The following is a 26,264-nucleotide window of genomic DNA, read 5'->3' as shown; positions in this document are numbered from 1 at the left end:
GAGGGAGACATGCACAAAACGCTCCGCAGAGATATCATTGGATCATCATCCCACGATCATCCGCTACCCAACCCATACAGAGTTCTGTGGCCCCACCCCTCCCCCACCAGCTTCCTTGTTTGCATCCCATGGTTAGCTTTTCACACACTCTACACACAGAAAGGTGACGTTCTGTTTGTATGCATCGATGGCGACTACATGTACGTAGCGGAAGAGCTGGCACGTCACACGTTATGTAATGCATATACTGCGACTTTACTGTCTATTTATACCGCACCTCAGTCTTGCATACATAGTTAGCGATCGCAGTGGCTGACCAAAATCACTGATAAGTCTATCGGAGCGAATGTAAGAAGTACAATTTTAGATTAGAGTTTCTTCCCGTTTCTGCAATTCCTGAGCACTTTGTTGGAAAGCAACATGTCAAGAAAGCTGTCTAGTTTCGTGTTGTGGGCAGCTGTTAGTGTTATATGCGGATGCATCGCATATCGGGGAAAAGGCGTCGCGGCTTCGTCCGCGCCAGCAGAGCCTGCCAATCCGAAGCCCTTACCCGGTGCAGCGCAGCACGACGCGGCCGTTGATGAAACTGGCTACGATGGAGAGCTCTCTACTTCTCAGGCGGGGAATATGTCGAGGTTAGTTGGATAAAATCTGCATTTCTCACACATTTTTCTATAGTAATATAACTTTTTTTTAAATTTTTTTTTTACTTGTAACACATGCATGCCATTAGATGCTAGACGGTACAGTGGTGGTGTATGGTGACATCTTTGTTTTACCTACCACTTGTACTGTATTGTGTAACGGGTACTGGCTGTAAAATAGAACATGTGTGTTTATGATGGCTATCTAAATCAGTCCTATGCTGTGACAAGATTGAACATTCAAGATTTGGCATCATGAAGATGATAATAATGATGATGAATATTATTGTTATGATTATTAATTTCATCATCAATGTGATGATTATTATGCCTTTTTATCATTCATTTTCATCGAGACATCGTTTAGCTGAGGAGTGATAGTTTAAAATGTTGGTGATGATGATGATGATGATACTTAGCATATTAAATTTGATTGATCTGTTGTGAAATATCCTGGAGGTAAACACTAATATATCCAGATGGATTCCCTCAAGGAAGTGCTTGTAATCTAGTTGTATAGTGCCATTCATGGCTGTACAATATAAAATTAGTTTGAGATGGGGACTTAAACGAAGGTTCCGTTTTCATCAAAATTTCACAAAGTGTTTCCATAGTCTTTGTGCCTTCCCTTAATATATGGTGGTATGTATGTAGGGAAAATATATCCTCTTCGGAGCCATGGATGAACCAGCTTCACTGACCAATATCTTATACTGCACAGTAAACCCATTAACAAAGATGACTTAACTAATAATTTGTCTGCCACCTGCATGGCCACACCTCCACACTACAGTGCAGACAACAGCACCAATAGGACCACCACCACTACACACACCCCCACCACCACAAAGAGGAAGACAACAGAAGTTGTGGATGAGCAGCTGCCGGACATCGGGTCCGCTGAGGAGGAACACTCGTCCAGCATGGCGCTCTTCTTCATTTTGGCCATTCTTGGTAAGAATCTACATCACAGATATATTTTTCCAGTAGTTAAACTAGAAACCATGGTAACCAAAGAGGTGTAAGCAATAGGGCATGCCAAACAGAAACATTATAGCATGTACAGGATAGATACATGCACATAAGTCGGACATTCCCTAGTATGATATTTTGCTCTCAATATATTTTTTTTTGTTCAAAACAGCAAGTATACAACCACGAAAATATCAAGAACAATAACTGATGAATGAAATCACATCTAATTTGGGGAGCATATGTATGTCAAATAATATTTTGCTCACAGTATAGGATTTCTCTTTGTTTTATTTCAGAGAGTCAGCCACTTCCACTATATTTACTGTCGTCTTTCTTTTCAGCATTTATATTAGTTCTTTATACTTAGAGAAATTCTGCCTTGATGGGCATCTTTTTTTTTTTTTAAATTCTAAGGCCAGGAATGTCTTCCTTTAGTATTTGACCCTTGCTCCAAAAATCCTATTTTATGATTTTTTGATGCAAGGTCCCAAGAACTTAGGCATTATGAGCATTGAGACTGGTGTGTCAGGACAAAACAACATAATTAACATTCCTCTATCACTTTCCATACACCTTCATCTATACTAGTCTGTCACTGTGTCTCACCAGTTTCACACTGTATCATGCTTGTCTCCTGTTGTCTTTCCTCCACCCAAGGTCTCTGCATCTTGCTAACACACCTCCTCATCAAGCTCAAGTTCCACTATCTCCCAGAGAGTGTCGCCGTCGTCTGCCTCGGCCTTCTCCTCGGTCTCATCATCCTTGCCCTCAAACACACCAACATCAGCGACCACGACTTCTCGGTAAGTTTCAAAGGTCATCCTTCTGTGTCTAACTTTCTCACTTAAAGGGACTCACGTCCTGACAGTACTGGTTGAGGTGAGGATTCAGGTTTATAGCATTTTTTTTTTGGTGAGATAATGAGGAACCGCTTATGAAATATAAAAGAGCATGTAATTTCAAGAAGAATTCAATGTTTATTTGATGAAAATTGGCATTGAAATGGCTGAGATATCCAAAAAAGCGATCCCTTAGAATAAAGTTGACATGCCACAACTTTCATTAGGATCTCTTTTTTCCCCTTGTTTTTCGATACCTCAGTCATTTCAAAACCGATTTTCATCAAATAAACTTTTGATTCCCCTAGAATTGTGTGCTCTGTAACATGTCATAGAGTGGTTTCTAAATATCTCGCAAGATGTTACAAGCTGAATCCTCACCTCAACCAGTACTGTACTGTCCCTATAAGCTCTTGCTTCATTGAAGGCTAGAACGTAGATGATATTTTTTTTCATCATATTTGTTTTAAATGAGAATTCTTCAAGCTTGCTTCAAAGTCATGTACTTCAAGGTACTGTATAACCTGTTACACTTCGCGAGGGTTTAATTTTCATGAATTTCTCGAATCTCAGTTGGACCGTGAATTCAACAACACACGAAAATGTCACCATAGTAGTGCGCTATTATATGTAGGCCTCTTTGTTAATTCGCGAAAACAACATCTCGCGAAAATGTCCGTGACCTCTTCATTCGCGAAAATATCTGTACGCGAAAATAACAGCATATACAGTACACTTGTTTTATGTAATTTTTGCAGCACGTAGTTGCTGCGTGGCTCAACTTGCCGAGAAGGAGTGAACTTTTAAGTCAAAGTAACTTTCTTGATTTCAGAGTGGTTCAATATACTGCATCATGTGGAATAGAGTCTATGTTTTCTAAGATGCAAACATAGGTGTCACATCAGGATTAATTACTTTATTTGACCTTCACGCACTGAAAAATATTAAATGAGTATCCTGTCACAGGTATGTGATATGTCATTTATTTGCGATCCCTGAATTATTACAGTTTTGCTTGTATTAGACCTCTGTGGCAGCAATTACACTGTAGGTAACAAGCCAAAGGTTGCGAGCAGTTAGTCTGTGACTGCAAATCTTACATTCACCTATAGTATTGTAGCAAAGCATTTTTACTGAATGAGACCTGATTTGTCTGATTCTATGTCAAGGGTGCCAGTGGTTTTTGTTGTCAAGGGTTTTTGAGAATCCTGCACTCCAGTATTAGTCACCTTGCCAATCTCTTTTTTTTTTCTTTATAAATTAAAGGGAGAGATCAGCATTGATAAAATGTATTAAAATGTTGAGTCAAGCCTCATACATGTAGGCCAATATGAGCAGTTCAGGTATTCACACTTTGTGACTTTGTTATTGTTTGCAACAGATTTGGATTAGACTCAGTTGATCTAAACTACATGAATGAGATTTTATATTGATAATCAATGTACATTGTAATTAGTCAGCGTTCCAGGTCAGTGGATAACTACCACTGCAAAGTTGCCCTAAAAATGTGCGATGAGATCATGCATTTTCACCAGAACTATAGTTTGAGTAATCCAGATTTTCATTCATCATTGTACTGAAATAGCAACGAAATATGAAGTGCCAAGTTGAATAGAATGATGTGGTGTTTCTACAACCTACAGTATCACTATTTTTTTGTTTCCTGATAGAAAAATCAGGACATTTGGTAAATGGTACATAGGGTTTAGAACCAAATAACTGCTTGTATTTTACACTCTCAGTTAATAATGACAACAGAAATTGAAATTATAGATTGTATATGCCCAGATGTGCAGTCTGAAGGAGACATGTGTATTTTTGTGTGCAACTTGGTTCAATTTTTTTGTTCTATTCCACGGTTCGAGAAATTGTACTGTGTGTTGCATATTGAGGATCGCATGCAGCTAGCGCAGTGTACGTGTGCGGTACATGCATGCGCGTATGTAGGCCTACGTAGTGCTAGTGTACGTGTATGAGAGCTAGCTGTGACTTGTATCTACACTGATTGCACAAGCCAGAGAGAGAATCGCAATGGATCCACATGTAAGTATGGCTATATTTTTCATACATACGTATATATTTCTATAGACTTCTAGGCTTACTTAGACCTACCCAACAATCCTCCAACCAAAAAGATCTACTTGGACGTTATATAAAACAAATAGTGTATGGTCTTTACTCGTGCAATGGAACGAGATTTCGCACTCGGTGAAAGATGAGGTGCACTATTCAACTCGGCTTTGCCTCGTGCAAAATCTCGTACCATTGCACTCGTGACCATTCATTATTTGTATAATAATGAATGTTTATGAGTGCAATGGACAGAATATTTCATGAGGTGAAAGATGAAATGATCCATTCAACGAGGCGCAGCCGAGTTGAATGGATCAAACATTACATCTTTCACCGAATGAAATATTCTGTCCATTGCATGAATGAAAAACATTTATTATTTCTTTTATATAACGCCTAAAATACAGTAGCAGGGCTGCCAACTCTCACGCATTGAGCGTGAGACTCACGCAATTCAATAATTTTGACTGTCTCACTCTGATTTATTTTAAACGAAATCTCATGCTAAACCCCAAAAATGGAATGTACATGACTACAAAAATAAATATAAATCTCCAAATTCTCTGATATTCCGAATATCGATATGCCCAAGCCCAAAATTTCGAGATTTTCCCGCGCGGGTGTTAAGCTTAACCAATAATGATAGTTTTCGGTTCACGCGCAGAGACGAGCTATTGGATTACGATTGGCTTCTACCTATACCACGTGAGCGTAGCTTGTACTTTTGGCAAATTACAGTACATGTATGGCTATGACGTGTGCTTTACATCGCTTTACATACACTGATTGTGTACGTAATACGTACGTACGGCCGCACAGCAGGCCGCCAGGCGCTAGCCAGGAGGTCGCTTAGCTCCCTCGCAGTGTCTCACGCCAAACTCTCACTCAAGGTTGGCAGCCCCGCAGTAGATCCTTGTCATTTGATGTTTTAGTACTAGTAATCTAAAAATAAGAGAGAATCTGAGATTGCGAGAGTGCTCACATTTCAGCGCGCTGTCGCATTTATATACACTCACTGCAAATGCAAGCGTTTTACACACATAGTGTGGTGTCGGGCTCTCAGCGAGCATGCAATAGAGCAAATCGTATGGATCCAAAATTGCACGCTAAATGGAGCCACAATTGCAGGGATGATGATGTCATAGTGAAATGAGTCAAATGATCAATGTCAAACAACCAATCAAATGACAAGGATCTCTTCAGGCATTATGTTTTCACATGTGGTTTGGAGTGTGCATTAGCAGCTTCCATAGTAGGTTGCTCAGTATTTTGTGAAAATCAAAAAATGTTATACTTACCTTTGTTTGAAATAAAATTTACATCTTTGGTATGATCTGCAAGTATTTCAGAGTCACAAAAAGCAGACATGTCTGCAAACTGTAAATTTCATTTTCTGAATCGGTGGTTTATACTGTCTGAGATGGTAATTAATGGACAAGTCCCATCCCCCAAGAAAAAAAAAAGTTAAGAAAAAAAGAAGAGAGTGGTTTGCACATTTGCAATATTATCTTATATTGGCTGTGCTATTTTGAAAAGCCCCAAGACTTCCTCAAAATTTGCCCTGGCAATTTGACAATTTATTGTTCTTTCCTCATCAAAAAATAACATGATTTTCCATGGCTTATACTTTCATCCTGAAGTTGATTCCTTGCTTTTGTGAAATATGACTTAAAGTATCAAATGATGCCAAAATGTATTTGAGAATGTTACTTGTTAAACATTGGAATTCAATAATTAAATCATGTCCAAATCAACAACTTCGAAACTACATTTGTAAGAAAGACATTTTGTTTTTAAAAAAAAGATCCTTTCCATTCATATGTTCTATAACCATATAATGGTCTTCTTGTTCAGAATTAAAATTAGTGAAATTTTGGCCTTTTCAAAATCTAGAACCTCTCTGAAAGAAAATGTGTGAGCATTTATTTTATGTACTGTACTATGTGTACATAATGACAAACAACAAAAATGTGAGTACAATAAGTGTGCTCCTTTCATCGGCCCGAATGCATAAAACTAGCAATTCCTTGTGAGCAATTGCTCCAAGCACAAGCACAAGCTCTTCTAGTAAAAGATCTAGCTCAAGCAATTGCTTAAATCCATTTATGATGCATAACCTTGTGCTTTTACTTATCTTGCTTGTCCTGCACAAGCAATTGCTTGCGTTATCAACAAAAGGGACGTCACACCACATTTTAGAACTATTTTGAAGCAATAAATCTGGGTTTTTGTTTCATTTGCAAATGGTAAATAATGCCTTTAAAAAGGCGGTGCTGAGTAGTTGTAATCATACATATACTACATGCATCCTATAAACCTCAACTATGACGGTGAGTTCGAGCGCTCTCCTAAAGCAAACTGCACATGCCGTACCGTACCCGCGCCAGAGGAGCGCTCGAACGCTCCTAAAGTGTACCGTACCGTACTGTACCGAGCCAAAAGTGGACCACTTCCCGATGTGCTCCAAAAGCGTACCAAAAGTTCGTTGTAAAGCATACGTATCATGCGCATACGTCACAATGCAAAGATATCATTCTCTTTGTTCGGGACAGCTGTAAGTAGTTCAAGCACCAGGTGAATGACATTCTTGCTACAAACAAGCGAGACCTTTTCTAAAAATAACTCATGAAGTACGCTTTCTCCACAGAGCGCTTGAACGCTCCAAAACTGGCACAGTTCGGTACGGTACGCTTTGGTTCAGTTCGCTTTGGTTCGCTTTAGAGTGCTCGAACGCACCCTATGGTATGAGCAATGGAAGGGTGCTTCTTTGAAGTACCAGTAGAAGGGACTAGCTAGTATACTGTCATTTGAACAAACCCTATGCACAGTCTGTACACTATAAAGTGTGAGCATGTCAGACCGACTATACCCTCAACCTGCATACCAGCATGTCTGAATAAATGTGAATGGACCAACCATCAGGAGAAAGACTTTGTGGTTGACAGTACCACTCACTGCATGCACATAATGGTATTTGCACTCACTGATGAGAGAACTTGGACTGCCCGCATCCCTCCTTCATTCCCCCCCCCCCCCCCCCCATGGAGTATTGTAGGGGGAGGTTGTGAGCTTTAGTATTGTTGAATACAAGCCAGAAAGATGACATTGAATCAGTCAAGGGGTCGTTGAACATAAAAGAGGAAATAAATTCAAAAAGAGGGGCATTTGTGTACAAGTGTGTCTGTGCGTGTGTGTGTGTTGGTGTGGTGGGGTGGGGTGAAGCATGACATTTAAAAAGGGTTGTTGAATGACGATGCCATTTGTAGTCAATAGATACACTATGGTCTGTATTTACTGTTTTGTGGAACTGGATTTGTGTATTAAAACCAGGGAGGTAAGAGTTTACCTACCTGTGTAAACATAGATTATCAGGACTATGCAGTCTCCTGATTATAATGTAGATGTCTGTCTACTGTTCTGTGGGAAGTACAAAGACATCTGAAAGGGTAGTTTCTCTGGCTCATACATGAGAAAAAATTATGCTCTTAGAAGATGGGGGGGGGGGCAATCTAGTGTTATAATGTGATCAGCAGAGGTAGAGGAAGAAAATATTCATTGGTGAGGAAATTGATATAACAAGTCCAGAACACATGTGCCTAATCTCACATGTGACCATATCTTTGCATCCATGGGCAAGGCTGGGTCCTGATGTAAAATGCCCCTTTGAATGCCATACTATTGCATGACTTACCAAAAATGTGATCTTGTGTTTTCTTTTAAAGAGCCTGTCACTTTTCATGGTTTAAATGTAATTTTACAAGATAGTCTCACCATCAATCTGTCACTTATAAATGTCTGTAGTATTGATTTATTGTTCAATTTCTTTTTTTTTATCGGAAAGTATACAATATGAGACTATATTATGATTGATGTCATGTACACCCCATGAATCTCAAGTTGGTTTGGTTTTCGACCTAAAAGTACAATGACACACAGTAATATGGGTCAATCAGGTCTACCCCTGAGTCACCATTGCTGAGTCATTGTAACTCTACAAGGGTTTGATGCAAAAGGCTATACTGTACAAATACATCCTGTATGTTTGTGAAGATTTCCCTTCAAAACATGAAATTACTATTAATTTTTGTGCCAGTCAGTGGGAAAATGTGGAAGGTAGTAACATCTTATGTTTATGTAATTTGCCAAATGTGACTGGGATCAGTATCCCTGTTTTTGTTGTTGTTATTGTTGTTTTTTATGGAAATATAGAATTTCCACAATTTTCTAACTTTATGTTGATATGTGTTCCCATACCCTTCGTTTGTTTTCTTTTTGTTTGTTTTTTACTGTACAAATTTATGTATTTGATTAAAGGCAACTTGAAGATAACTTAGCTCAAATTACTCTTATGAAAAGGCATCATCGAGTAGCATTGTTTAATCATCGTGCCTGATTTTTCATTCTAGTGTGCAACAGTCAATGAAGCCTGTGACTTATGTATCACCAAAAAAGTCCCAGAACATTTGTGAGTTTTTTTTTTTTTTTTTTTTTTTTTAGGTGATCCGAGAATCCTCTCGGATCACCTTCTGTATCTGTACTGATTCTTTGTTCTTCTTCTTCTTCTTCTTCTTCTTCTTTATTTCTCCGCAAAAGTTGTGTAGAGACTAGCTCAGAAAGTGCATTGCCTATGAATGTCAAACTTATACCATATGTGTATCATGTCCCAAAGACGACATGTCAAGTAAAATCGTAGTGATCAGTCGACCGTGACGTCACTATGACGTCATTATATGAAAACACATTTTCAATCATATCTCATTAATGGAGTGGAATTTCTCAATGAAATTTACGTCACATAAATTTCAATTCAAGGGAATTCTACCCATATTTTCAGAATTCCTCGCATCGTAAAGACGTGCGCGTACGCGCGCGTTGAAATATTTGTATGCTCCAATCAAGCTCAAATTTTTTTTGCATACGTTTCAGACCATTTGGAGCATTTTTTGAAAAATTGAAAAAATTGGACGGACGCGTACGCGCGCGCACATATACGCACGTACAGCTCATATGCAACAGAAATTTCCCGATTTTTTACATTTATCGGATGTCTGAAAAGTCAAGGAATATTTCTAGCAAGTTTCAAGTCAATCCGACTCAATATGACGTCATACGGGACTGTCAAAGTTGAAATTCCGCGCGCGCGTCAATGGCGATATACAGTACAACAATGCCCCAAAACCGCCAATTTTAAATCCGATTTTACTCGTCAGGATGGACGGTGACCCCCAATTTTCTTTACATATTCTGAAAGCTGATGAGTTGTACATGTCAGTTTATGGGTTGGCGATACTGAAAAAGTGATTCAAAGATATCAAATTTCTTAATAAAGTAAAAAAAGTAAATTTTCAAAATGACGTCATCAATTTTCAAGTTTACTTGGGCGTATCTCACTTATCCTTTGCCAATTTTCACCCAGATTTAAGTATGTTGTAGCTTATTAAATGTTCTTTCATTAATGTAATTACAACATTTTGATTGGATGGCGGCATCACCTCGTAAAAATGGATTAAATGTAATCTTGTCAAATTTGACCAGTTTACGTGTTATCTCTATGGGAGAGCAGTTTTTCTGGCAGTGAAAATTGACATGACTATCTTTTTCGAGCATTAGCTCACTTATGCTTCGGTGAATTTTTCCCAGATTTTAGTATGTTGTAGCTGAGACTTTGGGCTATCGTTAATGTGCCCTCCATTTTTTCATACGAGGCCGGCATCACGTCGAAAAACTTGGTTGAAAATGGCACGTGGCTTCGATGCAGCGTCATTTTGCTTAATACACAGGGCCTATGGAGCATGAAATAGGTCATTGCATAGCGCATCCGACTCGTAATCCTAAGGTCCCTGGTTCGAGCCTCACCCTTGCCAATATTTTTTTTTTCAAACTCTTTTTTTCTTCTTTTTCTTTATTTAGTCTTAATCTCCCTTCCTATTTTTATCTTTTTCTGATTTTTTAATGCTTCTCCTTCAAATTTCTATAAAATAACATAATTTTTTCTTTATTTTTCTTTCTTTCTACTACATTCTGTGCAATAGATGAAGAACAACAATGGTTATCAATCCCATATTTTGCACATGTTTAGTTCATGTCACCTACATTATTTCATAAAATAACAACTTCTTGATCAGACACCATCTTGGGTATGTAAATTAGGGTCAAAGGTCATAAATGTTTCATCCTGTATCTTGGTGAATACATGTCCTATCTTTCCAATATTTTGCACACACAAAGATCACGTTACCAGGATCATTTCACAAAATAACCATTTCTTTCTCAGATGCCATCTTGGCTGTGCAAAGTGGGGTCAATGGTCAAATATACTTTATTCTGTATCTTCGTTATAGTGTATACGGAATATGGTACCAAAGATGGCAAACCCGACTCCCTTTTTTTTAAATGAGAATCCAAACATCACACGGCCAATGTCCATAACCACAGATGAACCTTTACGGTCATGCCTATTGGGATCAGGACTCAAATCATTGACTTTCGAAGAGATCGGATCACCTAATTTGTCAGTGTTGACAAATTCCGAGTCTAGTTTAATTTTGTTTTACCAGCGGTCCAAACATAATACAGAGAATTGTTTTCATCTCTTATTGAATTCTACATGATTTTGCCTAAAGTTTAAGGTGAATGCCTGATATGAGAGTGGGTCTAGGGCAATTACCCCCTGGGCAATTACCCCGGACCCTCCCCGTGGCCCTAATCCTAATCCTAATCCCAATCCTGAGCCTAATTGTAACCCTAACCCAAACTCCTAACCCTAACCCTAACCCTAACCCTAATCTTTACTCTAATCTTTACCATTAACCAGTATTTAGCCGGGGGGTAATTGCCCTCGGGGGGTAATTGCCCGGATACGATGAGGGTGTATCTCATGAATCTCAAAGCTAACAAAATACAAAATCATTGAGGACTATCAAAGTGATGTATGTTTCTTCTTTGTTTAATCTCTTGTCAATCACAGCAAGATGAGATTCTGGACCCCACCCTTTTTTTCCTCATCCTCCTACCACCGATCATCTTTGAATCAGGATATTCTCTACACAAGGTAAGCCCTGGTATAGTAACTCAGGGGTCGCACTTAACTTTTTTTTGACTAGCCAGGCGGACTACTTAGAATCAATTTTGACACTGAAGCAATATTTTGGCTAGCCAGAAGTACCATTTAGCATCATGATTATAAATACAGTTTGAACACCAATCAATCTTCCGTTTGAAAGTTATGTAATAAATTGGGATACAGATTCAACCAATTCTTCTTTGAATGGTTAGAACTTACATGAATGATTTTAGTGATCATTTATTTCTCCAATGACAACCGCATGAGAGCACCAAGTGACTTAATAGATCCTTAATCACAAAATTTTGTGTTTTTACTTTAAATAATCTCTCTTTTTTTTTCATCATGCTATAAGAGTATGAGATATTCTTTATAGTTGGTCTGTATAGAGTGTTTTTGAGTATATGAGAGTCAGTGTGTATTCCGTGTGTGTGTGTGTGTGTGTGTGTGTGTGCTCGCTAGTTATGATGATGATGATGATGATGATGATGATGATGGCAGTGATAATTATTGTTATAATGATAACAGTATGGTTCTCTTTTTCTGGGGTATATATGTGTTGACACAATTCTTATACTAGGCTGACCTGCCATAAATATTACCCTTGCATTAGAATAGAAAAGATTAGAATTATACTAATTACAATTTTCATTCCCAGTGAGAACGTAAGCCTGTGCATGAATGGCTTGTCTGGAAATTTACATACATGTATGTACCTCAATGGAGCTGTGTCTACACAAATCTGCACTCTGCAGGAGCACTAGATCATTTGGCATTGGAAACATTTCCACTGATTGCATCTCTCCTAGGCTGGCAGTAGAGAAATGACAGAAAATGGCCCTACTTTACTGATGATGCATGATGGAGGTTGCCATGGCAACAGGTTCCTAAAAGCACCCTCTTTAGTAATTCTGCCAGTTGGCTGGGAGCCATGTTAATTCCATGCCTGCACTGGTAGCCAATCTGGCTTGTCGTCATTAACGGTGATTTCACTCTGTATCCAGAACTTAATTACCAAACCATTAAGTCTTTAATGGCTGATTTCTGTCTTCTTCTTTTTTTTTTTTTTTTGGGGGGGGGGGGGGGGGGGCTTAGTGGATATGATGTACTGAGTGCCAATGTGAAACCAAGATTTAATGACATCCTATAGATGGAGACACAGGAAATATTCAATACTAGCCTCTGCTTGTTGCAATTCTGGATTTCTTGAAATGTAGACAAAGAAAATTAGCTCAAAATGATTGACATTGATGGCTTTAGACAGAATTTAGTAAATTGTACTTGCCGCTACATGCACTCACATCACAGTATGATTTTGAGCAAAGCATTTCAAAAGATGTATGGTATTACTATGCCTGTGTATACATACGTATTAGATGTAGAATAGCTCAGCTTGAAATCATGCGAGATACTGCATGGTGCAGGTAGAAGGCGTATCAGTGGTGTGATTTTGTCCATCTTTGTTACCGTTCATATTTGAGTTTGTGTACGATTGACTTTGCTGTCATGATATGTCTCACGTACTGGCAAAATATACGTCAGGTGTGTGTGCTTTCACTGTTTGTAGTCCGCTGCAATTGCTTCGAGAGAGGATATAACTTGCAATATCAGCACCACCTGTTCCCGGTGGCTTGAGTCATACATCATGTGTGTTGTTCAATGCCACTTGAAGTGTATAGCTTTATCAACCACAGCTTGGTTACTTAGTTATGATCATTATACCAGAAGCTTAACCTGTTGAGGATGAGTCCCGATTATACTTGGGCAGGTGTGTATGGGAAATGCGTGTTGTAAGCAAATTAGACCTCAATGGGTTTATGTGATTATGTATTATTGATGATTTACTTTATTTGTGTGAAGGCCTATAGGAAGTAATTTTATCAGTGCTCACTCAAGAAGAGGTGAATTGATTGCTTAGAAATTTATAACATTACAGATTTATAAAGCATAACAAAGAAATACAAACAATCGACTACACATGTACATGTACTAAATCACTGAAAATGAGAAGAATGAGGAAGAAATCTTTTAACAAGAGTCTTTTCATTTACAAGTATTTGAACATCTTGTGACCTCATGTCATACAGACAACTCTAATTACCTGTCATTATTCATGTCTCTCTCTCTCTCTTTTAAAACTAACTCCCATTGCTTTCACGTGTTGTGCCTTCTAAAACTTTTCTGAATGTACACAAATAATGATGGCTACAGTATATTGTGCTTTTTAGGCAGTATGCCTTAAACAAAAACTGAGAACAAAAAAGGTGCCTTATCACTATGCCAGTTACATGCTATATAACAATTCAGAACTTAGAAGAGAAGGTTTTTCTTTTACATAAGAGTTTCCCTGATGTTTTGTCCATGGTGTGAAATTGGTACAATTTTGTTTTCTCCAATACTGAGGCCATCAACATAATTTCTAGGCTTATTCAAAAGAAAAGAAAAGAAAATCAATCCCCTCCTGAAATAAACTTGTGCAAAAGTATGATTTGCAGCTGCTGAATGCTGTGAAAGTGTTTTAAATGTAATTTTTATTTTTATTTCATCAATCTTTGTGCAATTTTTATTCATGAATCGCTGTGTCTTTACCTATGTACTGCTCATCTTTATAAATAGGGATGGTGGAAAAGTAATTACCATCATAAAGACTTATAATCCTTATTGGGTGGCTGGTCATTATAGGTAAATGCAATGAGACATGAATCAATCGTCTTCCTATCTGAAGCAGATCACTTTGGCACATCATGTGCTCGAAATATTTTTGAGTGGTGACATTTAACATGTGATCAAAGGGAGTTGGGCAGTTGTGACTCCATCTCTTCAACTTCCCTGGTTATACACACTCTTCCTATCTTGACGCAAGTATACAACATTGTTTATTGTAAGTATGTGGCACTAAGTTAGTAATAATGACATGACCTTCAAGAAAAACTGCATGTACACTGGAGAGGCTTTGCTGTGTGAATAACCACTTCAATGTTAACCCATTGAGGACAGACTGATTTTGCTACAACACGCATTTCCCATAGACACCTACTCGAGTGTACTCGGGACTCGCCCTCAACGGGTTAATATCCTCTGTCACTTTCATTACTTTCAAGGAATCAAGGTGCATTCTATAAGGATTGTGCAGTGCTTTCCAAGTGTTGTGGATCGTTTGATCTACATTGATATTAAATTTCTTCCTTTCATTTTCATTCGTCTCCCAGGGAAACTTCTTCCAGAACATTGGCTCCATCCTCGTCTTTGCCATTTTTGGCACACTCATCTCTACGCTGGTTGTTGGAGGTGGGGTATATCTGCTTGGAAAGGTGAGTGAAGGGCCCTTTCTCCCATGGTGATTTGAATCAGATGCTTTGGGGGAGTCCACTAATCGTTGGCATGTAGCCACACTTTGCATGTACACTGTACACAGACTTCAATATACAATATAAGCCAGAACATAACTCAGTCACATGCTCATTTCACAAATTGTCTCTGTTGGTTTTTGGCACTTCACTCGTTTTCAAAGCGACAAATAATGCAGAGCTTGCCCAACATAACAATTTATGGAATACATGCTCAAAGAATGAACATGATCAGGAGTAGACCATGCGACCAGAATGGCTTGTCAATTTACAGTTTAGGCAAAGAGCAGTAGGTCAAATTAGGCTTAAACATGGACATTTTTGGTAACAAGCTGATTTGTTGATGTTGCTAGGATATAGGTCCAGAAATATGTCAAGAATAACATACTGATAGTCCGCATAAATCCTTGGGCATTTTCCGTAATCCAGCCTTGGCTGCTGTTTTCCTATTTTTCACCCTTCACTTGCTAGTAGATATCGCCAATACACACTTCTCTTCTATATGTTTTGAGAGACAGGGAAACCAGTAAATATTTATAGTTATTCAGAGATTTCAAAACACATTATCATCAAGTAATCTTTAAAGGTAGGGAATCCCATTTGCATGCCTTAAATGAAGAGTTGTATAAATACAGTGGTATGTTGAAGATAGTGTCATTTTAGAAACTCCCATAAAGTATAGAAAGTGGAAGGTAACATTTAGTACATTTTTATTGACCGTTAGATTTTGAATTGAATTTTTTTCGGGGCTCACCGTAAAATCCAGTACATTACTAGGCTACCTTTGCAGACCCAGGCACTGCATGTGTGTCCATCATGTATATTTTGTGAAGAAAGTTCATCAAAACATACAAACATTTCTATATACATTCTTGCCACACACACTTTATGTTATTACACCAGCTCTTATACTTTTAGATTTGTGTTTATAGATAGAAAAATACACAAGACTGCAACAAAAAGGCTTAAGTGTGGCTGACACGCAGAACTACTGAGTAGTTGAGTTTTGTGCATTATTCAAATTGTAGATAACTGTTGACTTCCAAATTTCTCAGCAGTGGCCTAAACAAGTCCCCTGAGGTTCATATTTAATGTTTTGCTGCAGTTTGGGAGGTCTGTAAAAGATATCCCCTACCTTTAAGATAGCTAACCTCCAAGTGTGTCTACAGCGTACTAAACTACAAAAAGCTAATCATGGAAGCTTAAAACTTTAGGCCAAACTTTAAGTTATATAATGTCTTATAAACGTAACTACTGAATTGCTACTTCTACAGCCTAGTACCTTAAGGGAGGAGTATCTCGCAGACAGGAGAGTTAATACCAGAAGGAAGCTGTGTGGCTTTTTGGAAAGGAAGTATGGATTTCTCAGGGGAATCCATGTCTCTTGAGCACATCAACGTTTCACTCATCACGGAGCAAAGCATGGGGTGCATCAGCAGGTGCATCAACCATTTAGCGGCTAACATTCTAAACCTATCACATCTGACGGAGAAATTGTGATAGAGTTACTTAATCATGTTAAAATCTGTCCACAAAGCAATTAATTAATGTGGTCACACTTATTTTCATATTAACCTGTTGAGGACGGGCTGATTTTGCTACAACGCGCATTTCCCATAGACACCTGCCCGAATATACTAGGGACTCGTCCTCAACGGGTTAACATAATTATACTATTGTGTGCCAATTTGTTAAGGGACTGACTCACTATGGAATAGTTTAGCATTGTTTTTGCTATCCGTCGAAGGTACTTTTATATTTCATTTCAGTAGAATGCAATACACTAATCACAGATCTGAATGACACAAGAATAGTTGTGGCTATTGTGCTTTTGATATATGGCTGTGGATACAGTCAGCGCATATGTTTCTGGCATTTTAAGAAGTTACAGTTGTAGCAGTGTATGATTTCAGAAGAAAATTGACAACTTTCTCAGACACAGAATACTACACTATTGGCACTGCCAATCAATCCCCCCACCCCCCGAGAAAAAGTGGCTTCATCCCTCTCTTTAAACCAGAAATACGTGATGAAACTGGGACATGTTTTCATATTTTTGGATAAAGGATTATGATATTTTCTTTAAATTGAATTCTCCTGGTTTATAATCTCAATTTTTTTATAGTGTCACTATAAAGGTCAATCAAAAATCCAAGTCATGCCCATATGAACATGTACCATGAGACGTTAGAGCATATGGCACATAATACGCACATGTTGTCATACACTGCCGCAAACACACACACAAAAACATATTATGCAAATTGTAAATTACCATGCTTTACTCATAGATGATTGTTTGTTTGTATAGGTGAACATGATCAAATTGTATTATGTTGGTAATTTGACAATTACCATATGGTTTTTGAGTACATGTAGTTTTGTAATTATCCAGTTTCTTGTCACCTTTGATGTAATGGTGTAGAGCAGTTTTGCAATGATATGGCTGTGCCATTTTGACTTTTCACTGAATTCTCCAATATATTTATGCATGCTTTAATTACATGTTCTCTAAAAATGCCTAGTCGAGAGCAGCAGATGACTTTTATGCCCCTTGAGACATCCTCGTATACCACCAGTAAAAATGAGTTGTTTAAGGGAAGTCATTGATTGCGATCACAGACAGCAGCCTCTAAAAGTTACTGGTTGGTACAAGATATTACACAGATCTTGGCTGGTAGACGGTGTAATGTACTATTTTTGGACTTGAAGGAGGAAGTAATATTTTCCTGAGCAAGAAAAACATAACAAAATAAACAAACAACTTCTATATCATGTTACACTTGGGGAAAATATTACTCTACTTCCATTACATTTTTTCATTTTTAAAGGGTAAAAGTTTGAAAAAAGAAAATCCTCATCATTGAATAGATATCAGATGGTTGTAGTTAATATTCAAGGCAATTTATACACACAAAAAGAAAGTAACATTATATACTGATTTTGATTCCATATCACTGTAAGTTGAATTCTGTTTGTAGTAAATCCCAAATCATGTACACTGTAATTCATAAACATGCTGCATGAGCAGCGGCCAATGAATGTTCTACAATCAAACTCGCCCAAGTCGAATCTATTTGGACTGGAGAAATAGCTTCGACTTAGAGAAAAATTTGACTTGAGGGATTAAAAGCAATAGAATATAAAGAGAAGAGGACTTGAAAAGACCTTTGACTTTCAAGGCGATTATTCAATGTATGCAAAGTCGACTTAAAAGCAAGGCTGATTGTATATAAATGCTCCTTCATATTTCATAAGAGATTTCTCACTGTCCACAAAAATCATCATCAAAAAACATTGAAAACCTTTGGTTTACCATGGAGCTATGTTTGTAGCTCCATGGGTTGACTATATAGCTGTTTTGGGGTATGTGTGAAGATATTTTATCAACTTTTTCCCAACATCAGTCCAAATCAAGCAGACTGCTAAACCCAAGTTAGTGTGATACAGTGTTCTTCTATTGGTAGCATTTGATTGTGAAAGTTATTAGCAAAAATAATTTGCCTTCTGAAATCATCTGCATGTCATGGATAATGTAGTCCCATCCATGCATATATCCATGCATGGTTGCATGCAATTTGGTTGTATGGTCAATTAATTATTTATTTGACCAGTTGATAAAACATACACGTGTAACTAAAGGAGCTAGCAGGGATAGTATGGATAGTAAAGACTTTCCTAATAAGTAAGCAGCTCAGGCAAATATGTGTAAACCTGGGGTCTATTATGGCCATTTTATACACCCTGATATATTGCCCACAGAATACTAATTTATTGGCACCCAGTCCATGGTAGGCAAATGCTATCTGTGCACAAGGTGTTGGGGGGGGGGGGGAGGGGGGGGGGGAGGGAGGGGGGCATTGCAGTGGCCACAGAAAACATATTGCTGCCTTTGATGGCCATTTTGGGGAGGAGAACATTTACACTGTATTCTGTAAGTTTCTTCATGAAAACTGTCAGTCCCTGTACCACACAGACAGACAGACACACATACAGCCACTCACAGACACACACTGACATGCACATACACACATACTTTGTAAATGTACACACACAGACTTCATAGGCCTATATATATACACACATATGCAGACACAGACATGCACATAGCATCTTTTTGCAATTAAAGTGTGAGCCAAATCTTCAGATTTTTTATTTTCATTTCTATTCTTTTCTCAAGCTGCTTAGCAACATATTGTGATAAAATGAATTTCATGTAATGTGCATACTGTATGTGTACACAATACCCAGAAAGAGTCATGCATTAGATTCACCACCACACTGATGGTGATACTGTCCAAAATTGGCCTTCTAAAAATAGCGAGAGAGCTATGAAATTTCATCTGTGCCAGTGACTTGGCAGGTGTGAGTTATGGGTAACATGCATCACTGCTATTTATCTACCCTGGCATTAAGAATTCTGGTCATCAAAGCATTTTTTTTCCCATGAAGAGGGGGATATCATAGGAATGCATATTAAAGGGAGGCTATGAGTGCTTTCTTGGTCTGGTCTTATTATTTCCAGTGACAATTTCACCAGTGAAAACCAATAAATGTGAAGTAGTTTTTAGCCTGAAGATATCAGCCATTTTCCCCCTCTTTCATCCATTCTTGCAGGCCAAGGTTGCCTACGAATTGACACTGGTGGAGAGCTTCGCCTTCGGTTCGCTCATCTCGGCTGTCGATCCAGTGGCCACTCTGGCCATTTTCTCAGCCCTGGACGTCCACCCTTTGCTCAACATGTTGGTGTTTGGCGAGAGCATTCTGAACGACGCGGTCTCCATCGTGCTGTCTAAGTGAGTCAATCACCACTGTGATCAAAATCATCCTGTGATGATTTCTGCATGTCTGTTTAAATGTTGATTAAATCATTACAATTGATGGCAGAATGAAATTGCTTGTTTTGCAGAGAATATCTTCTTTGTTCATTATTTTGATATTTTGTAAATATTCATCACTGAATGAGATTTGTGATCCTTTGTAGTATTTTCTTTCCAGCAATGAGCGGAAGAAGAGCCTTTCCATTTCCAAACATACCTGGTGCTCACACAGATTTATAGGAACGCTGCTTTTAAAGTGCGACAAATCTTTATGAAACATTTCTTGAAGCAGTATGTAATTTTCTTAGCATCAGGAAGACTACAAACTGCTTCATTGAGATATGTCTTGACATTTTTTCCTTGTTGGCAGTTACTATGTACACTTGACTGTATTTTTCTGCATATCATTATCTTTATGTATACATCGTGTACCGGTATGTATGTATGAATATGTATGAAATGACAGTAAACAGAGAGATAATTAGATAGATAGATAGATAGATAGATAGATAGATAGATAGATAGATAGATAGATAGATAGGTAGGTAGAGAGATATATCGATATTTGTATAGGTGAGATAGATTGATAGATAGATAGATAGATAGATAGATAGATAGATAGATAGATAGATAGATAGATAGATAGATAGATAGATAGAGAGAGAGATATATAGATAGTTGTATAGGTGAGATAGATAGATAGATAGATAGATAGATAGATAGATAGATAGATAGATAGATAGATAGATAGATAGATAGATAAACATAAACAGATAGATAGATAGGTAGAGAGATATATAGATAGTTGTACAGGTGAGGTAGATGAATAGACAGATAGATAGACTAAAAGATAGATACACACAGACACGCACATATACACTCATAAATTTTTATCTGTCATCTTTGCTCTTTCCCCCGCAGTACGGTGATCAACCTGAACTCTCCTGAGATGGCAGAAATGTCGGCTCTGAGCGCTCTTGGCTACACGGTGGGCTCCTTCTGCCTCATGTTCTTTGCTTCTTCCTTGATCGGCATAGCAGTGGGCCTGATCAGTGCTCTCATATCCTTTGGAGAAACAAAACTTCAGACTATTTTTCTGAATACTCTTCACGTTCATTGCATTACCTTGTTACTTATAACCACCATTTGATGATAGAGATATAGATTCTTTAACTCAGAAAACCACAAATGCCTAGTTTGGTTGGAAAATTAGAAATTTGATTGCATTATTCAGAAATTGGAAAGGTCGATGATAAATGTTTATTATATTATATATATGCTACCTTGTAACGTCCCATCAAAATCTGACAGAATTAGACTGTTTTGATAATTGAAACTTTTTGGTTCTTGTGAAGAAAAGGGGTATTTAGTTTCTGTACCTACTCTCTTGTGGATGTTTTAAGACCAATTTGCTCAAAAAGTGAACTTTTTTAGGTCACCAGCTTTCGTACCAATTCTTTATGGTAGGCTTGATATGCTTGATAAAATATGGCAATTCCTACCATTAAATGGTTGTCATGGTAGTTATTGTTTTGTTGTAATTAGTTGCTAGGGAAATCTCTTCAGGAGGTTATAATTGATGACAGTATAAGATGCTTATGGTTGGTTGGGTCAGTTATGGGGTCAATGCTACCTTCCCCTCCCCTCCCTCTTTCGATGAGAAGAATGCTTGAGGAGTACCCTTAAAAAGACATGGGTTACTGGTGGTGGGGGGGGGGGGGGGTGAGGGAGTTGCCACTCCACGGCCCCTATAAGAAGGTGAAGATGAAGAACTCTTTGTGTGACTGTGCATCCATATCTTCTTTAACTCTCACCTCACCTCCTGAAGCATATCGATCTGAGGAACACGCCGTCTCTGGAATTCGGACTCATGCTCATCTTTGCCTACCTCCCGTATGCCCTCGCAGAAGGGGTCAAGTTGTCAGGTACACTGGACCTTGTGATTTTTCTTTCAGTGGTTTAGATATCTCTGCAACAAACCTAATGCACACACATACAAACAAACATGCACACACATGCACAACACTCACACACACACTTGTGCACATGCAAACACAGAGCTCAGAGATTTATAGCCAAATTAGTGGTGCCATAACACAGCCTTATTTCATTCAAAGTCTCATTGTATTACACAATAACCATGCATGGGGCAGTTTTAAGTTTTACAGCATATTTGAAGATGTAGGTGTGGTTGAGATAGAAATTTTCATTTCTTTTTTAGCACGCATATCTATCACTACCAGTGAGAGTTGTTCATGATACAGTTCCTGTGTGCCAGTATCTTTGTATTTAGTTTATTTTATGATGATAATGAGATTTTTTTATAGTGATACTGACAATACGGAGTCATGATGCCAGTAACTTCTCAAATGATCAAGATGTGAAGAGAAATTATCTCCGCTCAGCTCAAGGAGAAATTTGATAGGAAGAGAGAGAGAGAGAGAGAGAGGAGAGAGAGAGAGAGAGCGAGCGAGAGAAACAGAGACCGTGAGTGTAAACCGCACAAAACAAGATAGGACATCTATGCCTACAGGCCAAGCTCCAAAGATGCACCAGATGATATACTTCTTACAATTTGTTAGGGAAATGTGTCCCAAAGCAATCGATGGTTCTGTTGTTCCAAAGACCCTATCATCCATGCAGTTTGACTATTTGGTGCAGCGCAAGCAAACCAGTGTTTGAGGACTAAAAGATTTTCATTCATAGTCATTTCTTCCCATCTATAGGGCCTATGTATTCTTGTCTTGTTTCAAGTGAGCTATTGCGATCGCCCTTTGTCCGGCGTCTGTCGTGCGTCGTGCGTAAACTTTTTACATTTTCATCTTCACTTTGAGTTCCCCATGTCTGATTTTTACCACACTTGGTGGGTAGCATCACTAGGGGGATAGGATCTCAATTTGTTCAAATGGGCACCATGGCCTACCTGGGGGAGGGGGGGGGGGGGGGGGGCAGGGGGGCCCAAACCCCCTAAAATTAAGGAATCTTTAAAAATCTTCTCTAGAACCAGAAGTTATAGGGCTTAGATAATACTATGAGTTAGTACATTGATGACTGTAGATTCAAGTTTGTTCATGGGATTGGCGGAATCAGAGGTGCCCCCCCCCCCCCCCCCTTGGGACCCAGGAGAGGGGATGGAGATGGGTCCTAATGGGGCCTGAATTGTACATGTTCATCTTCTTCTTGAAAGCCTCATGATGAATTTTGACCAAACTTAGCAGGTAGCATCCCTAGAATCTCAATTCCTTCAAATGGGCACCATGTCTTGGGGGGCCCCTAGGGCCCCCCCCCCCCACATTAAGTAAATACCATGAGTTTGTACATTGATGACTTTAGTTCCAAGTTTGTTCATTGCAGAATTAGGGCTGCCTGCCCCCCCCCCCCCCCCCCACCCTGGAGTTGAGGGGGGGGGGGGGATCCATATGCAGACCTAAGTTTTCAATGTTCTCAGGTAAGAGTGTGCAAGAATGCATGGAAGGTGAAATTGCGATACTCAGGTGAGCGCGTGACCCCCGGGTCTCTTGTTTTTATATCTGTACATCCTACAAGTACTTTGAAGCCATAGTCACTGCCTAATCAATAATTCTGTGGAGTACAATGTATGTACTTCCTGGGTGAAATAGAAAAATATCTGTATCTTCTTTCTGTATTGACCGCATATAAAAAAAGGTATTGACCGCATATAAAAAAGTTGCTATCAAAATAATGAAAGTATGGTGAGAGGGGTACAATGATTGTTGAAAGCCAATGGAATATGTCGAGCATGCCTAATGCTGGGGCACCAGGCAATGTCATGGGAAAATTCAACCAGTGTATGTTATGATACTTGGATACTGCTCTGTTGCATGAGATCAAATGACTCATACTTCCCTGTAGAGTAGTTTCTAATCTTGGAGACTAAATTACATTTGAAGATGATGACGTAAATTCCTTCATCAAGCATCATTTTCTGGGTCAAATGTCACTCTTAGGTACTTAAAGACACAGACTCGGATTTTTCATCCTGTGTCTTTAATCTTAACACACACAAACACACACACACACACATACACACACACACACACACACACACACACACACACACACACACACGCATGCACGCACAATAAGAGACAAAAAAGAGAAGAAATCAGCAAATTTCTGGTACATGACAAATGGGTGCTTGCATTGATGTTTTTTGTTTTTTTCGTACAATCATGACTTGATATCCAATCTTCACTTACTGTCTGTTAGAAAGTGATTTAACCTGTTGTGTGCTTTGAATATGGATTGGCACAGAAAACCCCATAGCATTCTACACACTGTCCAAAGTCCCTGGCACAGAAAGGCTGAACACTCTTACGACCACCAGCTTAAAACTTTATGGACAGTGACAAAACATGTTGCTGCTAGGATCGACAAGAGTTAATGAGAAATTGATTTTTGGCATATAGCTTTCAGTTTGTGATTAGTTGTTTGCTCCATGCAAATATTTACTCAGTATTATTTTATTCATTCGTTCATGCATATGGCATTACATGCCTGGTTGATATCATCGAGAGCAAATCTGAAGTGGCCAGTATCATTTGCCTGCGTACGACACACAGGGCCTTCATTTTGTGTCCCAGCTGTTAAAGGGAAGGCTTTGCAAACGGTCTGTGTAATTGAAGTCTTTTAATCATATTGATTGATAATATGATTTCTGTTTTTAAATGTACTGTATAAGCTGTTATTTTCATGAGGGTTGAATTTTTGCGATTTCGTGAATCACAGTTGGATCGCGAGTTTTACAACACGTGAAATTGTCTCCATGTGCTTTGTTAATAGAGCATTAACGTAAGCGTTGGTGTTGATTCGCGAAAACAGCATCTCGCGAAAATGTCTATGACCTCGTCATTTGTGAAAATATCTGTACGCAAAGATAACGGTGTATATAGTATATGGTCACATAATGTTTGATGTTGTTAACATTTTACTTCAGCTGGCTTTTCGATATGAGATTTCAAAAGAAAACTTATTTTGAAATAGTCTTGATTTCTACTGTATATTTACTCTTGTACATCATGATGGGGACTCCATATTTATGATGACACATTAGATATGATAATGGATATTTTAATAATCAGTGATAAAGAAAAGATAAATTGAAAATATAACAAAATAAACTGTAGCTATGCCCTTCACAAAGATTCTCCGAAGGCCTGTAACTCTAAAATCTGTTTAATAATGTGTCAATCACTGAGCATACGTACTTTGCCTGCCGGTATTGTACAACAAACACTTAAACAGTTTGTGTGGCCAGAGCGCAATTGCGATCAATAAAGCATGCAGAATTACGAATGTGTGCATTTAACACATCATTCAAGTTAATGAGGTTAGTTTGTAACTTTTCAATGGTATGGTAAATATTGAACTGTTGATACTGATTGGTGCAGTTCACACCATATGATATTTTTTTTTTTCTAACACAGTTTCCTGGCAAGCTTGTCTTTCCTTGTAGATTAGTTTGTAGTTTGCTGATAGAAGCAAGTCCAGGAAGTACTAGACTTTGCTTTTTCTGAGTTATCAGCTTGTTATGCCTTTCCAATCATACGAAACCATTTTTCTCACATTGACAAGATGTTCTGTTGACCAATTCTCGGTATCGCAAATACCTAGGTGCCATAAGCGGTGCAGTGTTTTAGATGCATAATGGGATAGCTTAGGGGACAAAATTTGCCCAGGTTTTGGCTGCATATGCATTCAGGTCACGTTCCTTCTTTATTCTGGGGTATTTTTTGTAAAGATTTCTTCATTGTCCATCATGTCACCAGCACGATGAAGCCTTGCATTAGTGAGCCATGACTAGTGACCACTAATCAGTAAAATTTTGAAATTTCGAACTTTTTTTTTCTAGTTGGATTCTAAGTGAAGAAAAAAAAAAACCCAGCAATGAAAGCAAAGCATTGCATTGACTTGCATGGGAACTAAGACCTGTGCAAGACAACCAGAAGTGACAGTGGCACTGAGGAATCCCACTGTGCATCTGTGGCAGGCTTTTCAGCGTGTGCAGATGTTTTCTGCGCATTAGCGATGCCGAGGATTCAGAGAATAATGCATTCTAAAGCGGAGGCATACGAGTCGCCATAGCAGCATTTCTAGTTGAAACTAAAGTTGCTATAACTCATCATGATCCATGAGTATGGGATCAGGCCTCTGTCACTGATACACTGTGATAAATAATTAATGGCAACAATTGGGACACACACACACACACACACACACACACACACACAAAGAAGAAAGAATGATGATCTTGTGTGTAGTCACCACTACTCCTCATTCTATCAGAAATTGAAAAGCCAGTTTTTTCAGTCATTAGTTGCCCATACATGTAGGTGTATACACCAAATTTACTGATACTGAAGATCCATACCTACTGTCTTGAACATCATCAGAAAAATTTTTGAGTTGACTGTAGTGTCTTGCAGGCATTAGAATATCAAAACTTGGATGGCTAAAGTTTTAGTTTGTTTTGTTATCATGTA

At 38.4% G+C, this 26,264-nt stretch overlaps 1 protein-coding gene across 1 annotated transcript in view; it reads left to right on the top strand.

Moving 5' to 3' along the window:
* Positions 1-295: 295 nt before the first annotated feature.
* LOC139714138 (sodium/hydrogen exchanger 8-like) overlaps positions 296-26,264 on the top strand; it is a 34,119-nt gene continuing 8,150 nt past the window's right edge. The window contains exons 1-8 of the mRNA XM_071625859.1: positions 296-635; positions 1,438-1,598; positions 2,277-2,422; positions 11,499-11,582; positions 14,804-14,905; positions 19,559-19,737; positions 20,683-20,821; positions 21,581-21,686. Coding sequence (XP_071481960.1) covers positions 421-635; positions 1,438-1,598; positions 2,277-2,422; positions 11,499-11,582; positions 14,804-14,905; positions 19,559-19,737; positions 20,683-20,821; positions 21,581-21,686 — 1,132 coding nt within the window. The 5' untranslated portion in view covers positions 296-420. The remainder of the gene's footprint in view (positions 636-1,437; positions 1,599-2,276; positions 2,423-11,498; positions 11,583-14,803; positions 14,906-19,558; positions 19,738-20,682; positions 20,822-21,580; positions 21,687-26,264) is intronic.

Source organism: Diadema antillarum, unplaced genomic scaffold (genome assembly GCF_040938485.1).
Source record: "Diadema antillarum isolate AM-2024a unplaced genomic scaffold, OU_Dant_1.0 seq00002173_RagTag, whole genome shotgun sequence".
Taxonomy (NCBI): domain Eukaryota; kingdom Metazoa; phylum Echinodermata; class Echinoidea; order Diadematoida; family Diadematidae; genus Diadema; species Diadema antillarum.
The sequence above is the reverse complement of the archived record's forward strand: the minus strand, read 5'-3'. Positions and strand labels throughout refer to the sequence as shown.